At 41.6% G+C, this 18,482-nt stretch overlaps 1 protein-coding gene across 1 annotated transcript in view; it reads right to left on the minus strand.

Moving 5' to 3' along the window:
• SYMPK (symplekin scaffold protein) overlaps nucleotides 1-18,482 on the minus strand; it is a 50,579-nt gene that overhangs the window by 17,658 nt on the left and 14,439 nt on the right. Inside the window, exons 9-11 of the mRNA XM_012520840.3 lie at nucleotides 8,108-8,347; nucleotides 2,055-2,209; nucleotides 1,553-1,703 (exon numbers count right to left, since the gene is read on the minus strand). Of these exons, the coding sequence (XP_012376294.2) occupies nucleotides 1,553-1,703; nucleotides 2,055-2,209; nucleotides 8,108-8,347 (546 nt within the window). The remainder of the gene's footprint in view (nucleotides 1-1,552; nucleotides 1,704-2,054; nucleotides 2,210-8,107; nucleotides 8,348-18,482) is intronic.

Here is an 18,482-nt window from a genome sequence, read left to right on the forward strand (position 1 = left end):
CAACCGGGGGGGGGGGGGGGGGGGAATTAAATAAATAAATAAATCTTTAAAAAAAAAAAAAAAAAAGAGATACAGATTCCCAGTGCTGCTGATAAGAATACAAGTGGACACAGAAGAACATACACCAAATGGACACAGAGAGCAGACAACTGGGGGGGAGGGGGTGGAAGGGGAAAGAAAAAAATAAAAACTAAATCTTTAAAAAAGAAATAAATAAATAAAAATCAGAACTGTGGTTGTTAACTCTGGAGGTGGTTTGGTGACTACTGACTGGAAAGAAGAACGTTCTGGATGGTGAAAATGTTCTGTCTTGATCTGGGTGGTGGTTACAATAGGGTGTTTACTTTGTGAAATTCACTCAGTTGTACACTTATGAGCTGTGCCTATCACTGTGTACCTCAACAGTACTGTAACATGGGGAAAAAGTTGAGGCTCAGAGAAGATAAGTAACTTGACCAGAGTTACAGTGCTACCTAGTGACTGAGGCAGTCAGGTTTAAAAGACTGTTTCCTCATCCACTGTACTACAGGGACGCATCACCAAACCCAATCAGCTCCTCCACAGCCCCTGCACCAGCCCCACCTCCTTGCTATTCATAATGAAAATACACTTGCCAGCGACCACACATGGAACATTTACTGTAGGCCAGACCCCAGTAGTGCTGCAGTATTAAGAGCTTGGGCTTTGAAAATCCAACAGAACTGGACTGGAGCCTGGTTCAGCCACTCATTCTCTGGCAACCCTTGGATGAGGTTGTTGAGCTCTTGAGGCCTCTATTTTCTCCAGTATATTGGGGCTCAGTATCCCCTCCATGACCCAAAGACATGTTGATACCCAGGACACTCTTTATTAAAGATCATCAAGGACAATAGTGAAGACTGACTCTGGAGTCACCGAACTGTGTTCAAACCCCAGCCACACTCAATGGATTGTCCATGTGGCCTTGGCCTACTACCACTGAGCCTTGGTCTTCTCATCTATAGAATGGGGATTATCACAGAATGCCCCCCTGAACTCCACCTGAATGAGACCGGGTGTCAAAAGGTTGTCCAAGGGGAGTGGATGTAGCCCGATGGTTGAGTGCCTGCCTCCCACACCAGGTCCTGGGTCCAACCCCTGATAAGTACCTCCTAAAAATTAATAAAACTAATGGGACCTGTTTTTTGGAAGCAGATGTGGCTCAAGTGGTTGAGCACATGCTTCCCACATACAAGGTCCTGGGTTTGATTCCTGGTACCTCCAAAAAACAAAACAAATAATGAAATAACCAACTCTCATTGGGTGGCAGATGTAGCTCAGTGGTTAAGCGCCTGCTTCCCATGTATGAGGTCCTGGGCTAAAATCCCTGGTACTTCCTAAAAACAAAGAAAAAAAACCCAAAAAACACGGTCTAAGGGACTGGAATCTGAGCACGCCCCATCTCTATGGGACCTTCAATTATTTACATGTGAGGACTCATGCAATCTTCATGTCAGAACTATGAGGAAGTAAGAACATGTTTCCAAACCCATGCTGCCAACCCTGGCCTGGGTCTGCACCACCCGGCCCTCACCTGGACCCAGTCCCGCCGCCGTCATCTGCGTGGCCATGAGCCGAGCCAGGTGCTTGATCTGGGCTTCGGTGCCGGCTGACTCCACCGGGGTGTAGATGGCTTGGAAGGAGGCAGGCATGGCCTCAGGCAGGTAGACCATGCTGATGAGGACCTGTGGGATGTCCAGGGAAGAGGGGCCTTGGTTTAATCAGTAGCTCAGCAAACATGGTCCATGTCTAGGCAATGCTGAGGAAACGACAGTGACTAAGACAGACCCGGGCCTGCTCTTGTGGCACTCAGACTGCTGGGGAGTCAGAGAGAAAAAGAGCAACGATCACAGGTGGTCCCTGAGAGCAAGTAAAGGTGCCATGAGATGCATCAGGGGGCCAAGGGTGGCTCTAACTCCCTGAAGAAGTGGCACCCAAGTTGAAATGAAGGGGACAGAGTACAGCGAAGGCAGGGGAAAGGACTGGAAGATCCCTCCTCCCGGCCCTGGTGGTAAATGGCTCCCACCCATCCTCACCAGATTGGCCACGTTGTCGGGTGTCAGCAGAGGCTGCAGGAATTCAGCGGTGATGTCTGTGTCTGACTGGCCCGACATCTGCGCTGAGGCCTTCGAGGTCCCTGATGGGCCTGGCTCCAGGTCCTTGTCCTCATCATCCTCCCCCAGGTTGGGCTCTGCGATGGGGGAGAGGAACAAGATGCCAGCTCCAGACAGAGCAGCGGGTCCCCCTCCTCCCAGGGGAGCCAGGCGGTTGCTGCCTCCAGCCAGTCCCATCAGACAAGAGCAGCACAGGGGATGAAGATCAGGGCCACAGTCAGCTCTGTCTTCCAATTGCCACATGCCCTGAGCAAGTCCCTGCCTCTCTGGTCTCTGGGCCTTAGCTCTCCTCATCTGGGAAATGGGAATAAGCCACATGTGCTCTGCTGATCACAATAAACTTTAAGAAAACAGTATCACTAATGAATAGATCATCTAATACAATCCATAGAACTTTACTGCTTCAAGACTTCTGTCTCTGAAATAGTGCTCAAGTTCACTAGGCATCAGGGAAATGCAAAATAAATTAATCAGATAGCATTTTTTGCTTACATGACTGAGAAAAGACAACTTGATAACAGCTGTTAGTAAGACAGTGAAATAATGAGTACATGAATGAGTCCCTCATGGAAATGTAAACTTGTACAGCATTTTGGAAAGATAATTTTACAGTGTATTGAAATTTAAAACATGTATACCCCTTTCAAACAGTAATTCCACTTCTAGGTATCTACTCTAAAAACTTACTCACATATGCATGTAAGGAAAAATGTACAGAGAATTCACAGCAGCACAGACTGTACAGAGAAATGGCACCGAATGTTTGTCAGTAGTGGGCTGGTGAATGCAGTATAGCTGTTGCAGCCTGTGGCAGAAGGATACAGTTTATGAATTCCAAAAACAGATATTGGATTACGTTTGTAAAGTGGTCTGTCCCTCTGGGCATATTAGATTATATAGGATTCAGACGTTTTACTTTTACTTGACTGAATAACGATTAAGGCTTTGATTGGGCCACATCAGGAGGATGTTGCATCTCCACCCTCTTGGTGGGCGGGGACTCAGAGAAAACGACAAGGCACAGGAGTTAGTTGGAGTTTTGAACTGGAGCCTGGGAGGTACACACACAAAGGGGCTTGGTCATGAGAAAGAGGCCCTGGGAAGAGAGACAAGCTATTTGCCTGATTGTCTACAGCTGACCTTGTAGAAAAAACAGAGCAGCTGAGCCCAGAAAAAAACAAGCCCCGGGGAAGAGAGACAAAGCTTATCCCAGCCTGCAGCTAATACTGGAAGAAGCTAGAATCACGGAGCCTTAAGAGGAAGAGGAAGGCTGAATGGTGGGAGCCATGTTGATCCAACACATGATAAAAGACTTTGGTGAGGGAAGTAACTGATGCTTATGGCCTGGTAAACGTAAGCTTCTATCCCAAATAAAATACCCTTTATAAAAGCCAACAGATTTCTGGTACTTCGCATCAGCATCCCTTTGGCTGACTAGTACACAGCCCAAGAAAAAAAAAACTAATAATTTGAGCATTAGGAAAAAAGCTTTCAGTAAAAGATATTCCTTGAAGCAGTATTTACAAAAATGGAGAGACTGTAATGTTCAACAGGGTGATTATCTAAGAAAATCATGGCAAAGACAGGATGAAATGTTATCCAGCTATTGGTGGGTAGAGACTGTAAATAAAAATTTTTAAATTATTTTTTAAAGTTTGCCACCATGTGTAACAAAGAGCTGATACCCAGCATTAACCAAGGGCATATATAATTCAGTTTAAAAAGGTTGAACAATCCAATAGAAAAATGAGCAAAGGCAACTATGAATGGGCACTTCAAGGAAATGCAAATGGCCAATACATGAAAAAGATATTCCACCTAAGAGCCTCCTTGTTGCTCAAATGTGGCCTCTAAGCCAAACTCAGCATATAAATGCATTACCTTCCCCCCCCACCCCCTGGCATGGGACATGTCTCCTGGGGATGAGTCTCCTTGGCACCAAGGTATTACAACCAAGCACCAACTAGCAATGCAATTGGAAAAAGACCTTGACCAAAAGGGGGAAAGAGTAAAGACAAATGAGTTTATATGGCTACAAGACTTCAGAGTGAGTGAGGAGGTCATTCCAGAGGTTATACTTATGCATATCTTACCAGGATCTCAATGACTACCACGGTAAATACTGCCTCAAATAGAGGGGCTCCTGAGGGGTCTGGAGACATCCAGACACTAGAGGCAGGGCTGACAGCTCAAGAGATCGGCGCCCTACCAGTGGACCCTACTTTGGAATTTATGCTTCCCAGTGTGACAGAAATGGACTCAGTTGTGGTTTCCCTACACATGGCTCTTCTGCCCCTCCTATTTGAACCTATAGTTAGTACTAGAGTTGACCAGTTTATGTCCAAGAGACTTAAATCTTTGGGCTTCCCATGGGCCAGTCGGGCCCTGAATGTCAACAGAGTTGCGACACCTACTCTCCAGTTCATCAGACTCACCCAAGACAACTAACAAGAAGATGATGATGGGCAGGGCCATCCCAAGGAACAGAGAAAGTCTGCGAATGCAAGCAAGATAGTCCCATCCATCTGCCCCATGGGGTCTAAGCCCCTCTCAATTAGAGGCAGTGTGGGCATTACCATGCCAGAATACTCAGGATTGGGGAATCAATGATGGACTAGAATAGACTTACTCTACTATAAGTTATTCTACTATAGACTTATTGTTATTCTAGCAATGGAAGAACTTTTATCATTGATGTGGAGATAGTAGCCAGCGGAGGTTCTGAGAGGAGGGAGAAGGAAAAACAGTTGTAATATAGGGGCATTTTCGGGACATTGAAATTGTCCTGAATGACGATGCAATGACAGGTACAGGCCATTATATATCTTGTCAGAACTTACAAAATTGTGTGGGAGAGAGTTTCAACTATAATATAAACTATAATATATACTTAGTGGTAATGCTGCAATATGTTTTCATCAATTGTAATAAATGTACTACACTAATGAAGGATGTTGTTAATATGGCGAAGTGTGGGAGGGGTAGGGAGTGGGGCAAACGGGAATCCCCTATGTTTTTAATGTAACATTTACGTAATTTAAGTATCTTTAAAAGTAAAAATTTTTTAAGTTTACTGATTAGAAAACAAAAGCAAGTTGCACAGCTCAACTCCAACCCCTGCAAAAATGCAAGTCCAAGCAAGGATCCCTATGTACACCCAGCAGGTTTACAGGACATCTAGGGCTGTGGGGTGGGGGTGGGGTGTGTGTAACCAGTGCTCACACACTGCAGCCGGGGTATAAGTTTACGGAAAGGAGATTAGCTATGACTGTCAATAATGTAAGCACAGCTAGCAGCAATAAGCACATCTACTGGCCAGATCTTTATTTCTGAAACTCTTCCCTTCTTAAAGAGACCAAGGCTCCTGAGAGAAATGGCTGTTCCAGGGCTGGAGCAAGGAAAGTACAAGATGAGTCTAGAACATCTGTTACATGCCGTGAAGTAAGAGAATGCTAAAAAAGAACTGACAGAACATTTTAAAAAGACAGGAGGGAATCAGATGTAGCTCAGTGGTTAAATCCCTGCTTCCCACATACTAGATCCTGGGTCTGTAACTCCTTAAAAAAAAGGGAGCAGCACAAAGGCTCCCACTGGTTAAATACAGGGTGATTTGAGCATCAAAATAAATAACAAAAGTAATGGATTATAACCCAGGGAATAAAGTAAAAATTCATGAGTCCACACTGATAATAAATAAAGTACAGAGAAAAAAGCTCTTCCTTATAGAAGAGTGCCAACTAATAAATGTAGAAGGAACAAGAGAAAATCACCTTTTTGTAACTGTTATAGTAATAACAGGTTCAGACGACAAGCATCAATGGATTTGAGAGCCACTGGGTACAAGTCTGAAGGGCAAGAGGTTATTTACATGGGCTCAAAATATCTCCCACCACTTATTTGCAAAGGGGAAAATGGCACTTTACAATACAGAAAATTGGTGGATGTTACCTTATTCAAAGTTACCATCACCGATAGGGGGACAAACCAACGTAACATACCACCTGATATCATGTACTGAGAAGGATAGGGCAACACTTGTGTAGCATCTTGCCCAAAGCACATACCCTGAATCCAATCAGGAGGAAAGAGGAGACAAACCCAACTGGAGGACAGCAGATGTGGCTCAAGCAGTTATGCACCTGCCTACCAAAGGGAGGTCCTGGGTTCAGGTCCCAGTGCCTCCTAAAGATGAGCAAGACAGTGAGCTGATATGATTGGCTGGCAGGGAAAGCTGACGTAACAAGATAACACAATGAGATGATGCAATGAGGAGATGCAATGAGGAAGCAGAATGAGACACAACAAGCAGAGAACTGAAGGGGCTCAAGCAGTTGGGTGCCTTGCTACCACATGTGAGGTCCTGGCTTCGGTTCCTGGTGACTCCTAAAAAGAAGATGAGCAAAGACAACATACAATAACAGACACAGACAGCAGACAGCAAGTGCAAACAATGGGGTTGGGGGGGAATAAAATAAATCTTTAATAAACAAACAAACAAAAAAAACCAAAACAAACCCAAGTAGAGGGATGTGCTACAAAACATCTGTCCTATTGTCTTCACAGGATCAAGGCCACGAGACACAAGAAAAGGCTGAGGAACTGATCCAGGAGACTAAAGGGAGGAATAACTAAGTGCAATGTGGGATCTACGCCTCGTGAAGGGCAAGTACAGAACCTTTCTGTACTATTCTTGTAATTCACCTGTAAATTCAAAATTATTTCAAGACAAAGAATCTCAAGCAATAAATAAAAACTGGTGGACAAAAAGAAAAAAAAAATTAAACATGCATGCCTTTGGCCCCAGTAATTCTACTAGGATTGTGTCCTATGACTAGACATGCACACAAAATTGTCCCACTACACAACCTTCATAATCTAAAAAATGGACACAACTTAAAAGTCCATCAAACAGAGGACTGGTTAAAAAGGCCCATGCACACTAGAGGCTGTTATGCAACATTAAAAAGGATGCAGCAGGGAAGCGGATGTGGCTCAAGCAATTCATCTCCTGCCTACCACATGGGAGGTCTGGGATTCGGTTCCTGGTGCCTCCTAAAGAAGACAATCAAGACAGGGAGCTGAGACAATGGGCTGGGACAGCGAATTCATGCAACAAGATGATGCAACAAGAGGTACAAGGAGGAAAACATAATGAGAGAAAAAACAAAGCAGGGAGCAGAGAGTAGGCACTTCCCTCTCACACAGGGTTCAATTCCTACTGCCTCCTAAAAAAAAAAAAAGGAAGACGAGCACACAACGAACAGACACAGCGAGTGCAAACAACAAAGGGATGGGGGAAATAAATAAATAAATCCTTAAAAAAAAAAAGGTTGCAGCAGACTTCCCTGTGCAGATATGGGAGGAGCTCCAAGATGACTAGTAAATGAAAGCAAATCAGGGTACAGAAAAGGCTGCTTACTATGCGCAATTATGGAAAGACAGATCCCTACATCTCACTACTTGCACCAAAGTAAGTGCCACCATAAAAAAAAAAAAGATTCTTTTATAGATGTTACCTAAGCAAGCATGATGTTGAAAAAAACTGTCATTTTTAATGGCTGTATAATCTATTTATACTATCAGTAAACAACTATACAACCATTAAAAAATTACTTCACGGCAAAAAACACCCACCCATAAAGGAAACAAAGGGAAGGCATCTCTGAAAGGAAACAAAAGGAAGTGTTAAAAAACACAGAGTGGTTACTTCGTAGAGAGGGACAAAAGAGGGACTATTTTCATTTTCTTATTTTCTGCATAATTTAAACAACTTAATTGTTAATAAAATATATATATTAATATGTTGATACATTCCGTAACATTATACATTTATTATATATTACATAAGGTAATTTATAGTGTCAACTAGTATAAATTAAGCTTATAGTTTAAGCCTTTGTAAATAATTAAACACTTAAACACGGTGAGTCCCATCCCCACCTCCTTCCAGGCCCAAACTCGTCCTCTCAGCTTACCTAGCTTCATCTTCTTGAGTGTAGAGTCTGAGTCATCCCGGGGCCGCTTGCGGGCATCCTTGCTGCTGGGCATGTTGCGGGCAATCTCCGCCTGAGGCGTGCCCAGGTCCACCAGCAGGGTGGTGATCTGCGCCTGGAACTCCAAGGAGGCTGGGTGCTTTAGCACACTCAGCAGGTGCAGCTTGAGGTTCTTGCGGACGCTGCTCACCTGAGATTTGCCCAGCGTAGGGGGTAGGTTGGCTGTGAGGAAAGAAGCAAGAGCATTGTGCCATGGATTAATCTCACAGGGTCCTGCTAGTCTCACTCCCCAACCTCAAACTTGGGCACAGGTCTTCCAGGCAGGCTCCTGGAAAAGCTTCTCTGCCCTGAGATCTAATGGGTGGCCTTTCCCTGTCCAAGCCAATGGCTAAAACACTTGAGAGGTTTCCATCAGTATTAGTGAACCTTAAAACAAAAAGGGAGCAGATGTGGCTCAGGCGGTTGAGCGCCCACCTCCCACATGGGAGGTCCCAGGTTCAGTTCCAGGTGCCTCCTGGAAAAGAACAAACACACAAACAAAACAAAACAAAAAGAAAAACTCCCTTTTATTAAACACGAAGTCTCATCTCCCTCTATCTCTGTTGGGAAATGGAAATTTTGATAAGCCGCCCTCGAGGGCCATCATCACCATACTTTACCTCTAAAATTTCTTAACTGAACTATTACAAAAGTTTCATCATTGGTCTCCCTGCCACCAAAATGCCTCTTATTATTTATTTTTATTAAGAACTTTACTTCAAATTCACAAAAATAAAAGAACAGAAAAAGGCAGCTCTAAGGTGAGTCTCTTATAGGTAGCATCCAGATGGTTCATGTTTTTTTATCCATTCTATCAGCCTATATCTGTTTTTTAATTTTGTTTTTAAGGGGATTGAACCTGGGAACTCGCACATAGGAAGTAGGTGCTCAACCACTGAGCTACATTCCCTCCCCAATGAGAGTCAATGAGAGTTGGTTTTTCCTTTGTTTCCAGGAGGTACCAGGGATTGAACCTGGAACCTCATACATGGGAAGCAGGTGCTCAACCAATTGAGCTACATCCACTCCCTGTGTCTTTTTTTTGAGGTACCAGGGTCAGGCATTGAACCTGGGAATCTGTAAGTGGGAAGTTAGCACTCAACCACAGAGTCACATTGGTTCCTCTGAGTTGGTTTTTTTGTTTACTTGATTTTAGGAGACACTGGGGACCGAACCTGGGACCTCCCATGTGGGAAGCAGGCACTCAACCACTTGAGACACATCTGCTTCCACTTTTTTTTATTCTGAGGTTCTGGGGCCAGAACCCAGGACCTCATAAGTGAAAAGAAGCCAGCACTCAACCACTGAGACACATCAGCTCCCCTAAGATGGCTCTTTCATTTGTTCCCTGTATCTTTTGATTCTGGAGTTTATAAATATCTCTACAATAATAGTTGGAGACTTCAGCACACCACTCACATCATTAGATAGAACTAGACAGAAAATCAACAAAGAAACGATAAATGAGCTACCTAACAGACATATAAAGAAGGTTTGCATCCCAAATTAGCGAGTTATACATTCTTCTCAATTTCTGCATGGATCTTTCTCCAGGATAGACCATATGTTGGGTCATAAAGCAGGTCTCAACAAATATAAAAAGAATGAAATTATACAAAACACATTCTCAGATCAAATGGAATGAAGATAGAAATCAATAATAGAAGGGAAAGGGGAAAATTTACAAATGTGTGAAGGCTAAACAACATACTCCTAAACAATAAGTGTGTCAAACAAGAAACTATAAATATCTTGAGATGAAGGAAAATGAAAATACAACTTATCAAAACATGGGATACAGCAAAGGTAGGGCTGAGAGGAAAATTTATAGTCCTAAACTCATGTATTATGAGCTCCTTCTACACAGATTCTTACCTTTCCACGGCGGGAAGTGCTTTCTCTACAGGCACTCTTACAAATATCAAATTTTAAAATAGGAAAGAGAAGAGAAATGTGAGCTGAAGATTTTCTGGAAGTAACCTGACAGACATCAATGCAAGCCTGAGTAAAAAAAAGTTTCTTCTTCCAAAGCCATGACATATCAATTATATAGAAACACTACTTTGACAATCAGTCTTCAGGAGAGCCTAGATGAGCTTATACAGTCTCAACATATCACCCCAACTTGCCCTTCAAGTTCTCCTTCAGTTTGATAAGGCTGTAAATTCAGCACTGGCTCAGAAGGTCAGCAACAGAGTCAAATTCAGGGCTCTCTAAATACATAGATTCTGCAATCATGTGTAGGCTTTTGTATTGAATGATGTTGAATTCAGAGAGGTGACAAAGTTTATTAAAGTGGATAAAATGAAAATTGTAGTGGTCTATATATCTTCAAAAAATACAATAAAAAATGCTTAAAAAAAAAGTTAAAATTGTAGCCTGTGATGGTAAAATTACTGGCTCCAATAGTACAGAATGAATAGGAAAAAAAAAAAGGGCTTTTTTATGCATCTTCTGTTATTATTCACTGCTTTTTGAAGAGAAGCATAGAAGAGACTTTTTAATTTATTCTAGCAATGCAGAAATAACTGCACTGCGCTCTACTATCAGAGAATTCCAAGAGAAAGAAGCTTATAACTCTGTAGCCTATTACTTTTATTATACAGCGTGAAGAAATAAATTTTTTTAAACTTTGTTTTGTACACTTAATAATTGAAAATATAAACAATAAAAAGAAAATACAGTGAATAAAAACACATTTCTCAAATAAATGTATACTGGATACATATAAAATTTTTTTTGAATCGTACAATATGTTACACAATATATTTGGTTTATAGTAACACAATCATACAGTATTTGTCCTTTTGTGTCTAGCTTTCTTCGCTCAACATAATGTCCTCCAGGTTCATCCATGTTGTCATATGCTTTACAACTTCATTTTTTCTTACAGCTGCATAATATTTCATCGTGTGAATACACCACAGTTTGTTTATCCATTCATTGATTGATGGACACCTGGCTTGTTTCCATCTTTCAGCAATCATGAATAATGCCACTATAAACATCAGTGTGCAGATGTCTGTTTTTGTCACTGTTCTCAGTTCTTCTGGGGATATACCCAGTAGTGGTATTGCGGGGTCACGTGGCAAGTCTATATTCAACTTCTTTAGGAACTGCCAAACAGTCCTCCACAGTGGCTGTACCATTCTGCATTCCCACCAACAGTGAATAAGTGTTCCTATCTCTCCACATCCTCTCCAACACTTATAGCTCTCTGTCTTTTTAACAGAGGCCATTCTAATAGATGTGAAATGGTATCTTTTTAATACAGTGGCCATTCTGATAGGTGTGAAATGATATCTCATCGAAGCTTTGCATTTCCCTAATCATTAGTGATATTGAGTATTTTTTCATGTGTTTTTTTTTTTTTTTTTTTTTTGCCATTTGTAATTCTTCTTTGAGACAAATGTCCATTCAAGTCTTTTGTGCATTTTTAAATTGTGTTTTGTTGTATTAGTCAGGGTTCTCTAGGGAAACAGAATCAACACAGGATATCCATCGATAGCAAGAGATTTATCAGAGTCTCTCACACAGCTGTGGGGATGCACAAGTCTAAGTTCCACAGGTAGGCTGCAACCAGGAGCTCCAAAGATTCTTGATGAGTTCTGGAGATATTGGCTGTCCAAAGATGAGCTGGGAAATTCTCTCTCAATGCTGGAATCACTTCCCCTTTTAAGGGATTCAACTGACTAGGTTAAGCACCACTCTCCCTGACTGATGTAATTATAACCAGCTATCTATGATTTACCACTGCAGTAAAGTCAATGGTGACTAAAGTCCATAAATGCCCTGCATTACAGTTAGCCCAGTGCTTGCTTGACCAAACAAGTGGGCACAATTACGTGGTCAAGTTGACACAATAACCTAACCATCACATTTGTCTTTCTGAGTTGTAACATCTCATTATATATGTTATTATGTGCTTCCCCAATTGATTTATTCTTATAGCTGAATAATATTCCATCATATGAATATGCCACATTGTGTTCATCCATTCATCAGTTGATGGACAACATCTTTATGCAACTGTTACTAACACCATTATAGGGAAGCAGACTTGGCCCAGTGGTTAGGGCGTCCATCTACCACATGCGAGGTCCGTGGTTCAAACCCCGGGCCTCCTTGACCCGTGTGGAGCTGGCCCATGCACAGTGCTGATGCGTGCAAGGCATGCCCTGCCACACTGGGGTGTCCCCGCGCTGGGGAGCCCTATGCACAAGGAGTACACCCCGTAAGGAGAGACGCCCAATGCGAATGAAAGTGCAGCATGCCCAGGAATGGCATGGCACACATGGAGAGCTGACACAAGATGACATAACCAAAAGAAACACAGATTTCCATTCCGCTGACAACAACAGAAGCGGACAATGAACACACAGCAAATAGACATAGAGAACAGACAACTGGGGTGGGGGGAAGAAGGGGAGAGAAATAAATAAAATAAATCTTTCAAAACAAAACAAAACACCACTATAAACATCAATGTGTAAATATCTGTTCACGTCCTTGCTTTCAGTTTTTGTGAATATAATCTTAATAGCGGGATTGCTAGAACATATGTCAGTTTTATAGTTTCCTGAGGAACTGCCAGATTGTCTTCCACAAAGGTTGCACCATTTTACAGTCCCACCACTAGTGAAGGAGTGTTCCTATTTCTCCACATCTTCCCTAGCAGTTGAATATTTCTGTTTTTAATAATGGTCATTCTATATGGTAAGAGATATCTCATTGTCATTTTGATCTGCATTTCCCTAATAGCAAGAGAATGTCAAACATCTTTTCAAATGTCTTTTGGCCATTTTTATTTGTACTTTGGAAAAAATGTCTGTTCATTTCTTTTGCCCATTTTTAATGGGGTTGCTTGTCATTTGTGATTAAATTGGGTGATCTCTTTATATAACATGGAGATCAATCCCCTATCAGATATATGGTTTCTGAAGATTTTTTCCCTTTGAGTAGGCTGCCTTTTTACTTTCTTGAAAAATTCTTTTGAAAAACAAAAAGTATTTAATTTTGAGGCAGACCCATTTTCCTATTTTTTCTTTTGTTGCTCATGCTTTAGGTGTAAGGTTGAAGAAACCATAAGGGTTTAATATCTAATAAGGGTTTAATATCCATGATATATAACACGATATACAAAGAGATGCTACAACTCAACAACAAAAAGACAAATGACCTGATTTAAAAATGGGGAAAAGACATGAATAGACATTTGTCCAAAGAAGAAATAACAAATGGTAAAAAAAAAAACATGAAAAAATGTTCAACAACACCGGCAGTTAGGGAAATGCAGATCAAAGCTACAATGAAATATTATTTCACATCTATTAGAGTGGCCACTATTAAAAAGACAGAAAACCACGTGTTGGAAAAGATCTGGAGAGATAGGAACATTTACTGGTGGTAGGAATGTAGAATGATACAGCCACTGGGAGGACTGTTTGGCAGTTCCTAAGGAATTTGAATAACTATTTGCCACATGATCCAGCAATACCACTACTGGGGTACCCAGGAAATCTTGAAGCTGTTTCCCTACATTTTCTTTTCCCGTTTTGTTTTTTTTTTTAAGATTTTATTTATTTCTCCTCACCCCCTCATTATGCACTTGCTGTCTGTTCATCTTCCTTGTTTCTTTAAGAGGCACTGGAACCGAACCTGGGACCATCATTATGGGAGGCAGGTGCCTAACTGTTTGAGTGACCTCAAGCATGAGTAGCCAGTGAGTGCAAACAATGGTAGGTGGGGAGAAATAAATAAATATATATTAAAAAAAAAAAGGAAGAAAGGATTTTGTATTTTGTCAAATGCCTTTTTTGCCTCTACTGAAATGATCATGCACGCCGCCTCCACTTTATATCACTGGAAGAGTTTGAGCAAGATTGGTTTTAGATCTTCTTTAAATAATCGGTAGAATTCACCCATGAAGCCATCTGGTCCTGGACTTTCCATTTTAAGGAGGTTTTTGATGACTGTTTCAATCTCTTTACATGTGACTGGTTTGTTGAGGTCTTCCATTTCTTCTAGGGTCAGTGTAGTTTATGAGTTCTGCGAAACTTGTCCATTTCATCCAGATTGTCTAGTTTCTTGGTATACAGTTTTATCTCTTATGATCTTTTATTTCTACTAAGTGATAATATCACCCTTCTCAATTCTGATTTTATTTATTTGCAGCTTCTTTTTTTCTTTCTTAATCTAGATAAGGATTCATCAATTTTATCTTCTCAAAACACCAACTTTTACTTCTGTTGATTTCCTCTATTGTTTTTTCCCCTCAATTTAATTTGTTTTTGCTGTAATCTTTATTATTTCTTTGTTTGCTTTGGGGTTGGTTTGCTGTTTATTTCTTTTCTTTTTAAAAAATATTTATTTTCGCCTCCCCGTCCCCCCACCCTGTTGTTTTTGCTGTGTCCATTCGCTGTGTGATCTTCTGTATATATTTCTCTTTTTGTCTTCTCATTTCTTCTCCTCTAGGACTCACCAGTATTTGATCCTGGGGACCTCTGATGTTGCAAGAAGTTCCCCGTCACCTGTGCCACCTCAGTTCCTGGTTTCTGCTGTGCTTCACCTTGAGTCTTCCTTTCGTCTCTCTTTTGTTGGGTCATCATCTTGCGGCATAACTCACTTGGGCAGGTGCTGGCTCATGGCATGGTCACTCAACTCACCATGTGGGGACATGGCTTACCACACGGGTACTGACTCACCACGCAGGCAGGCTTTCGCTTTTTCTTTTTTACCAGGAGGGCCCAGGGATCGAACCCGGGTCCTCCCATTTGGAAGGCAGAAGCCCTATTACTTAAGCCACATCCATTTTCCTGTTCATTTTCTAATTCTTCTATGTGTGTGGTTAGGTCTGTGATTTTACCTCTTTCTTCTTTATTGTGAGCATTGAGGGCTATTTAAATTTCCTGCTCAGCACTGCATTGGCTGTATTGCTTAAGTTTTGGTAAGTTGTGTTCTCATTTTCATTTGTCTTGAGGTATTTACTAATCTCTCTTGTAATTTCTACTTTAACCCACTGATTATTTAAAAGTGTATCGTTTAAACATCATGTATTTGTGGGTTTTCCCTTTTTCTGCCTGTTATTAATTTCCAACTACTGCATTATCATTAGAGAAAATGTTTTGTATAATTTCAAAATTTTAAATATATTCAGATCTGACTTATGTACCAACATAAGGTCTATCTTAGAGAAAGATCCATGAGCACTTGACAAGAATGTATATCCTGCTGTTTTTGGGTGTAATGTATAAACGTCTATTACATCTACTTCATTTACGACATTACTCAAGCTCTCAATTTTCTTATTTTTTCCTCTGTCCAGACATATCTAATGCTGAGAGTGGAATGTTGAACTTTCCAACTATTATTATAGAGATGTTTCTTTCTTTCTTCAGTTTTGCCAATGTGTGTCTCATGAATTTTGGGGCACCTATGTTAGGTGCACAAATATTTATTATTCTTTTTTGTGAATTGGCCCTTTTATTAATATATAAAACCTACTTCACCTTTTATAACAGTTTTGCATTTACAATCTATTCTATCCAGTATTGGTATCATTCCACCTGCTCTTTTTTTTTTCCTGGATCAAAATATGACATTTATTATTTTTTTATACTTTTTCCTGCTCTTTTTTGATTACTTGGCATGGAATATCTTTTTCCAACCTTTCACTTTTAGCCCAAGTGTGTCCTTATGTCTAAGATGAGTCTCCTGTAGACAATAAATAGATAGCTCATTTAAAAAAATCTATTTTGTCAGTCTATGTCTTTTAATTGGGGAGTTCAACCCATTAACATTCAGTGTTACTGCTAGAAAAGTGTTACGTAATTCCTCTATTTTATCCCTTGGCTTTCTGTTGTCATATCTTCCTAGTGTCTGCCTTTTAACCCTGTCAATTTCTCTTCTTTATGTTCTTCATATCTACATTCTTCTCCAGGGGCTCACTCCCTTGTCTTTTCCTATTAGGCTATAACATACCCTTTAACATCTCTTGTAGATTTGGTCTATTGGTAACATATTCTCAGTTGTTGTTTTTTAAAGATTTATTTATTTCTCCCCACCTCCTTGCAGTGTGCACTTGCTTGTGTCTGTCTTCCTTGTTTCTTTAGAAGGCACCAGAAACTTAACCCAGGACCTCTGACTTGGGAGGGAGGGTCTAATCGCTTGAGCCACCTGTTCCCTGCTTTTGTTGTGTCTCTCATTATGTTTTTCTTCTTGTGTCTCCTGTATCATCTTCTATCAGCTTGCCATGCCTGCTTCCTGTGCCAGCTCGCTGTCTTCTTTAGGAGGCATGGGGAACTGAACCATGGACCTCCCACGTGGTAGGCAGGAGTGCAACTGCTTGAGCAACATCTGCTTCCCCTCTCAGTTTTTGCCTGTAAAGAGTTAAACTTGACTACACTTCTCAAGAATAGTTTTGCTGGATAAAGAATTCTTGGTTGGCAGTTTTCCCTTCAGTACCTTAGACATATGCACCACTGTGTTCTTGGTTTCTGAAAAGAGATCAACACTTAGTCTTATTGAGGCTCCCCTGTAAGTAATACATGGCTTTTTCTCTTGCTGCTCTCAAAATCATCCCTTTATCTTTGGCCTTTGACAATCTGAATAGTAGATGTCTTGGAACAGGTCTATCAGGATTTATTCTCTTTGGGGTATATTGTTCTTCTTGAATATTAATATTCATGTCTTTCAGTAGTGTATTGGCAGCAGACTTGGCCCAGTGGTTAGGGCATCCGTCTACCACAAGGGAGGTCCACGATTCAAATCCCGGGCCTCTCTGACCCGTGTGGAGCTGGCCCATGCACAGTGCTGATGTGCGCAAGGAGTGCCGGGTCACACAGGGGTGTCCCCCGCATAGGGGAGCCCCATGCGCAAGGAGTGTGCCCCATAAGGAGAGCCACCCAGTGCGAAAGAAAGTTCAGCCTGCCCAGAAATGGTGCCGCACACACAGAGAGCTGACACAAGATGATGCAACAAAAAGAAACACAGATTCCCGTGCCACTGAGAACAACAGAAGCAGACAAAGAAGACGCAGCAAATAGACACAGAGAACAGACAACCGGGGTGGGGGGGAAGGGGAGAGAAACAAATAAATAAATCTTAAAAAAAAAAAAGTGTATTAAGCAGCCAAAGTGGTGCTGATGCAAAATACCAGAAGCCTGTTTTACTCTTTTATAAAGGGTATTTATTTGGGGTAGGAGCTTACAGATACCAGGCCATAAAGCATAAGTTAATTCCCTCACCAAAGTCTATTTTGAAGTGTTGGCGCAAGATGGCTGCCAATGTTTGCGAGGGTTCAGGCTTCCTGGTTTCCGCCCTTCCAGGGTCTTGCTTCTCTCTGGGTTCAGGGTTCCTCTTTTCCAGGGGTTTGCTTCTGCTTCCTCTGTGAGTTTACTTTCTGGGGCTCCGCTTAAGGCTTCAGCATCAAACTCCAACATCCAAAAACCTTCAACCCTTTGCCATGTCTTTTAACTGAGTCCCCACCCACCAAGGGGTGGAGATTCAATGCCATAATGACGTGGCCCAATCAAAGTCCTAATCATAACTTAATCATGCCCAGGTACAGACCAGATTACAAACATAATCCAGTATCTATTTTTGGAATCCATAACCATATCAAACTGCTACAATAAGGATTGGAAAATTTTCAGTTTTTCCTTAAGTATTTTTTTTAAATTAATTTATTGAAGTATAGCACTCATACATAAACAAAAAGTGTATAATAATAGTTGTGAACCTCAAGTATTCTCTCTAGTCCTTTTCTACTTCTTCTGGGACACCTATAACATGTATGTTTGTGAGTTTTGCATTGTCATTCAGGTCCCTGAGACTTCAATTTTTTGCTGACTTTTCTGTCTCTTCTCCTACCTTTTCAATTTCAAATGTCCTATCTTCGAATTCATTTATTAGTTCTTTTTTTTTTTTTTAAAGATTTATTTTTTTATTTATTTAATTCCCCTCCCCTCCCTCGGTTGTCTCTTTTCTGTGTCTTTTTGCTGCGTCTTGTTTCTTTGTCCGCTTCTGTTGTCGTCAGCGGCAGGGGAAGTGTGGGCGGCGCCATTCCTCGGCAGGCTGCTCCCTCTTTCGCGCTGGGCGGCTCTCCTTATGGGTGCACCTCTTGCGCGTAGGGGAACGCGGGGGACACCCCTGTGTAGCACGGCACTCCTTGCGCGCATCAGCACTGCGCACGGGCCAGCTCCACACGGGTCAAGGAGGCCCGGGGCTTGAACCGCGGACCTCCCATGTGGTAGACGGACGCCCTAACCACTGGGCCAAAGTCCGTTTCCCTATTAGTTCTTCTAACATTTCAAATCTG

The sequence above is a fragment of the Dasypus novemcinctus genome, chromosome 18, assembly GCF_030445035.2.
Source record: "Dasypus novemcinctus isolate mDasNov1 chromosome 18, mDasNov1.1.hap2, whole genome shotgun sequence".
Classification (NCBI taxonomy): Eukaryota; Metazoa; Chordata; class Mammalia; order Cingulata; family Dasypodidae; genus Dasypus; species Dasypus novemcinctus.